The sequence below is a fragment of the Lacerta agilis genome, chromosome Z (genome assembly GCF_009819535.1).
Source record: "Lacerta agilis isolate rLacAgi1 chromosome Z, rLacAgi1.pri, whole genome shotgun sequence".
Classification (NCBI taxonomy): Eukaryota; Metazoa; Chordata; class Lepidosauria; order Squamata; family Lacertidae; genus Lacerta; species Lacerta agilis.
The window spans coordinates 18,234,328-18,240,442 of record NC_046331.1 but is presented as its reverse complement, the minus strand read 5'-3'; the positions used below and the strand labels follow the sequence as shown (position 1 = coordinate 18,240,442).

The following is a 6,115-nucleotide window of genomic DNA, read 5'->3' as shown; positions in this document are numbered from 1 at the left end:
TATTATTAATGAAAGATTGGGTGGGATAGGTTTATCTTACAAGTGCTCTGGCAAATCCTAAAAGTGTGGCCATTTTGGTCCGAAAAGGATTTTCAGTCAGGTTATTAGTGATGCAAATGGGTGTTATTACATTTTATGTGCAAAAATAGAAGAGATGGTAATAGCTATGGTTAATGTTTATGGACCTAATTTGGATACTCCTGATATGTTTTGGACACTTGAATGAGTGTAATCATGATAAATTGAAAATAGAAGATTTTAATTAAATATTAGAGGTACTACCCCTCCCCTAACACCTCAGTAACGTTCTTCAGTTGTTGATAGATGGAAAGGCGAGTGATCTGAAAAGAAATATTATCCCCAGATTAATCTATATTCTGAGAGGAATTCCACTTCATATATTTGGAAAATATTTTCAGAAAATAAATCCTTTCTTCAGAAAATGTCTATGGGGTTCTTCACCTCTGAGAATATCTTTACAGAAAATGCAGCTACAAATTAATGAAGGAAGATTTGGTATTCCAAATATGGAGCTGTGCTACATTGCTTCCTTATTGGCAAGTATTAAATACTGGAAACCCACAATTGGTGTTAAATTTCCAATCTGGGCAATTTTAGAATATATTGTACATTTAAAGCACATTTGCTTGGAAAGGACAGCATTAGGAATAAAATATTTTAGAACTCGGAAATCTCTGGAAACAATTGTGTTAGAAAGATATGGAATGGAATGTCTGATAAAAAAATAGGTTTTACCCATGTTCTCATGCTAATTTGACTTTGTGCAAAAACCCAGCTTTAAAAATGGGGGGCGGGGAGATGGCAATTGGAAAATCTGGATGGAAGCAAGCCTATTGACTTGGGATCAACTGAAAAATTGGAAGACGACTTTTTAACATACACGGTTTCATGAGATAAATACCATCTATTGGATATAAACCCACAGGCACTACTTGCAGTTGTTAGTAGTGCAGTTGTTAGTAGTGGCATAACTTTTCTTTTGCCCCCCCCCCACTTTCCACTTTCATTTTAAGTTGTTCAATTAAACTGTTCTTAAAAATAATAAAACATAATAAAATAAAATAAAAAATAATAAAAAAAAATAAAAAACAGAATGTGGGAGAACAAGAGTGGGAGAAAGCTATTGTTTTCAAATCCAGCTTGCATGCTCCCCATTGGAGCATATGAGTGGCCACTGTGAGAACAGGAGGCTGGACTAGATGGGCTATTGGCTATTCTCCTCCCCTCCTTATTGACTCCCCCCCAACAACCCTGTAAGGTGGACTAGGCTGAGAGGCAGCAACTGGCCTCAGAGATCACCCAAGAGAGCTTCATAGCCAAGTGGGGATTTGAATCCTGGTCTCTGCCAGGTCCTAGTCCACATCTAATCCCCACAACAACCCTGGGAGGTAGGCTAAACTGAGAGGCAGAGACAGGCCTCTAAGCTCACCCAGCAAGTTTCACAGCACTGCTTTCCCTGTGGAGCGCAATGATTTGAAGGGGTCAGCAATAAGGAGGAGAGTTTAAAGGAGCAAGCCCTCTTAAGTGTCCCTATTTTCCAGGGACGTCCCTGATTTAGAGAAACCGCCCCGGTTTCTGATTTCATCCCAGAATGTCTCACATTTCCTTAGGAGAATGCAGGAATCACAGCTTCCTTTTCATCAGAGAAACGTTGGGGGGTATGTAGTTACCCAACCCCTGAATTATCTGAAGACAATTCTGTATAGCAATGGTTTTTAAAAATGTTTAATGTTTTATTACGTTTTTACATATGTTGGAAGCTGGGGCAAACCAGTTAGATGTGGGAGGTATAAATAGTAAAATTATCATTATGGAATGGGATGTCCCTATTTTCATCGGAGAAATGTTGGAAGGTATGGGATTTAATAGGGCCTTAACAGACTGGAGAACTGGGCCAAAAGAATGTCAGCAGGAACAACAGTAAGGTTCTGTACTCAGGTAGGAATAACCAGGTGCACAAATATAGGGTTGGGGGATATGGCTTCCTCGGCCTATAGAGCGAGATGAGTGTGCATCCCCAGAGTCATCCGCGAGTGGGCCTAGCAGTCAGGGGTACCTTTACCTTTACCTTTATTTTGATAGCAGTCCACGTGAAAAGGATCCAGACGTCTCAGTAGTCTACAAGCTCAACCTGAGCTAATGCTATTCTAGGCTGCATCAACAGAAGTCCAGTGTACAGATCAAGGGAAGTAATAGGTAAAGGGACCCCTGACCGTTAGGTCCAGTTGCGGATGACTCTGGGGTTGTGGCGCTCATCTCGCTTTACTGGCCAAGGGAGCCGGTGTACAGCTTCCGGGTCATGTGGCCAGCATGACTAAGTCGCTTCTGTTGAAACTGAAGCAGCACATAAAAACGGCATTTACCTTCCTGCCGGAGCGGTACCTATTTATCTACTTGCACTTTGACATGCTTTCAAACTGCTAGGTTGGCAGGAGCAGGGACTGAGCAACAGGAGCTCACCCCGTCGCCGGGATTTGAACCACCGACCTTCTGATCAGCAAGCCCTAGGCTCTGTGGTTTAGACCACAGCGCCACCCGCGTCCCTAGGGAAGTAATAGCACTGCTCTATTCTGCCTTGGTCAGGCCACACCTGGAGTCCTGTACCTAGTTCTGGGTACCAATATTGACAAAGCTGGAAACTAGGCAGAGGAGGGTTACCAGGATGACAAAGGGCCATGCAACCAAGCCCTGTGAGGAACAGTTGATAGAGTCTTTATATCAATAGAAATGGTCTCCCTGAAAGTTGCATAAAGTTGGAAGGACAGGAGAGGGCAAGCATCCATCAATGCCAAATATTGTATCTTATAGTGCTTCAATACTACATGGAACACATTCAGAAGCCCTTCAAAACTGACTTAGCAAGAAAGATCTGGAAACAGCTAACAATTAAATTAACAGACATGGTTAAAGAAGGAGAGAGGTTTAGATAAGTGAGTATAACTCTGTGTTGGAAGACTTATAAAAGCATAGATTTGTAGAGTTGGAAGGCACCCCCAAGGGTCTTCAAGTCCAACCCCTTGCAGTGCAGGAATCACAGCTCAAGATTCCCTTTCAGGCAGCCATCCAAACTCTGTTTAAAAACCTTCAGAACGATGAAATGGAGCAGTCAGATTTCACCCACAAGCTGGGAAATGGGGGCCAGAGTCAGTGCATGCCTGGATCTGGGCCTTTTGACCAAGCTCTGGTGCAGCTTTCCCCTATACAGGTCCCCAGCCAAGAAGTAGAGGATGGGATCAATGCAGCTATTGGCGCTGGCCAAGGGCCTGGTGATTTTGTAGGCCATGTTCACAGCGTTGAGCGTGCGACAGTCGGCCTTGAGCAACCTAGAGGTGTAGTAGGCCGTTCGCGTGATGTGGAAAGGGAGGAAGCAGATGACGAAGACCACCACGACCACCACAATCATTTTGACAGAGCGCGCCTTGTAGGCGGGGACCTCCCGGCCAGAGTGAGGCCTCCGCAGCTTCTGGGCCATCTGGCAGTAGCAGATGAGGACAACCAGGAACGGAAGGCCAAAGAGGAGGGCCATCACTGAGGAGCTGTAGTGTACATAGTGGTCAAATTCGGCTGGCCTTGTGGTGTCATGGCAGAGGGTATCATTTCCCCGGGCACTGATGGTGACGAAGACCAGGTTCGGGATGAGGCAGGTGGCAACTGCCACCCACACTCCCCCGCAGATCAGGTGGGCGTGCCTTGTCTTGACCCACCTGAGAGCCTTGATTGGGTGGCAGACCGCCACGTAGCGGTGGATGCTGATGCAGGTGAGGAAGAGGATGCTGCTGTAGAGGTTGGCGTAGAAGAGGAAGCGCACCACCTTGCACATCCCCTCCCCGAAGGGCCAGTTGTTGCGGTTGGCATAGTAGTAGACCAGCGTGGGGAGGGAGAGGACGTAGAGGGTGTCCGACAGGGCCAGGTGGAACATATACGTGGTGGTGGCATTCCAGGGCCACATCCTGAAGACAAGTGCCCACAGGGAGCAGGAGTTGAGGAAGAGGCCCACCACACAGACAGTGGCATAGGAGACAGGCAGGAGGATGAACTTGAACTCCTCGTTGAAGACGCAGTTCTCCTTCTCCTCCACTCTAGTGCTGCCACCACCAGTGGCATTCCCTGCCCTGGGTGTGGTGGTGAAAGCTACCATAGGAAGTGGCACCATCAAGCTGCTCATCTCCTGAAAATCAGGGAGAAAAAAATGCTTCAAAAAGGCTGGTGGCCATAAGCTTTTTGGACAGAGAGGCAGAATGAGCACCTGACTAGAAATTAATTAGCTGTGATTCTTGCATTGACCCTTGGGGGTCCCTTCCAACTATACAATTCTATAATTCTATGGTGATGATGATGATGATGATGATGATATTAGAACATAAGAAGATCCTGCTAGATCAGACCAATGGCCCATCTAGTTCAGCCTCCTGGACTAGATGCCCTTTATGGGAAACCTGCAAGCAGGATTCAAGCACAAGAGCCCCCTCTCTTCCTGTGGTCTCCAGCAGCTGGCATTCAATATCGTTGTTTCCTCCAATGGTGGTGGCAGAGCACAGCCATCCTGGCTAGTAGCTATCATTAGCCCTGTCGTCCTCCATGAATGTGTCTAATCCACTTTAAAGCCATCAAGGTTAGTGGTCATCACTGCCTCCTGGGGGAGGGAGTTCCACAGTTTAACTATGTGATGCATGAAGAAGGACTTCCTATTACCTGTTCTAAATCTTCCAACATTCAGCTTCCCAGTGTTATGAGAGAGGGAGGAAAGCTTTTCTCTGTCTGCTTTCTCCAGGTCATACATACATAATTCTATAAGCTATCATGTGATCTAGTACTCTCATCATCACCATCACCATCATTTCATCTATAGGCCACCTTTCCTCCAAGGAGCTCCAGGTGGTATACATGCTGTTCCCTCTCCCTGTTTTATCTTCACAACAACTCTGCGAGGTAGGCTGAGAGGCAGCAGCTTACTCCAAAGGTCACCCAGTGAGCTTCAGGGCCAAATGGGAACGCTCAGGTGTCTGGGGCGGCACGCCCAGGGATGGGGCGAGCCGCCCATAGGGGTGGGGTGCACCATGGGGCCTCCAGAGTCTGCCTGCCTCCTCCCACTTAACCGCCCTACAGCTGGGGGGGAGGTGGCGGGCGGCCCGTTTGGGCAGTGCGGAACCTGCATGCGCCCAATCCACCATGTCTTTACCAGGAGAGACGCGTGGCTTGGGCGCGCTACAGGCCCCGCGGTGAGTGCTGCCCGGCATTTTGTCACCCTCCTCAGTGGACCACACCTACAGTGGCGGAGGAAGGCTCTGCGCTACCTGGGGCAGCGAAAGGAAATGCCCCGGGGGTGGGGGGTCGTGACGTCACAATATGACGGCATGATGGAGTGTCTGCCGCCGCTTCCACAGCCCCCTTTTAAGCCACAGAGCGAAAAGGCGGCTCGTGGGGCTGCCGACTGCTATCGGTGGCTCCCTGCCAATTGCGCACGGAAGCCCCACGAGCCGCCTTTTTGCTTTGCGGCTCAAAAGGGGGCCGCGGAAGCAGCGGTCTGATGACGGGGTGCGCCTGCACGAAATGTCGCGCAGGCGCACTCCATCATCAGGCCATGCACTGCTGCTCCCGGGGTGATGGAGGGAGCGGTGGTGCGTGGGAGCGGCGGGAGGGGCCGCCGCTTGTCACCCCCATGTGCCGCCGTTTCCTCCGTTGCCCCAGGAGCAGCAGCACCACACACACCGTGCGCTGCTGCTCCCAGGGCGACGGCGCAAGCAGTGGCGCATGGGGGTGACAAGCGGCGGCCCCTCCCCCCACTTCCCACCCACTGCCGGTCACCCGGGAGCAGCAGCGCTGCACGGACGGGGTGCTTGCTCGGCTGTGCGCTGCTGCTCCCGGGGCGACGGAGCGAGTGGCGGCACGTGGGGGTGACAAGCAGCGGCCCCTCCCGCCACTCTCCACATGCTGCCGCTCGCTCCGTCGCCCCGGGAGCAGGAGCGCTGCACAGACAGGGTGCCGGGCGGTGGGGCTCCCCTTGAGGAGTGGTGGGAGGGGCCCCTGGCACCCAGGGCGTACCGCCCCCACCGCCCCCTCTAGCGACGCCCCTGCGCACCTATCGCACACCCCT

The 6,115-nt window shown here is 50.3% G+C and overlaps 1 protein-coding gene across 1 annotated transcript; it reads right to left on the bottom strand.

The window, feature by feature from the left end:
* Positions 1–3,127: 3,127 nt before the first annotated feature.
* Positions 3,128–4,186, bottom strand: P2RY4 (pyrimidinergic receptor P2Y4). The gene has a single exon (XM_033138242.1). The coding sequence runs from the start codon at positions 4,184–4,186 to the stop codon at positions 3,128–3,130; it is 1,059 nt and encodes a 352-aa protein (XP_032994133.1).
* Between the last annotated feature and the right edge of the window lie 1,929 nt (positions 4,187–6,115).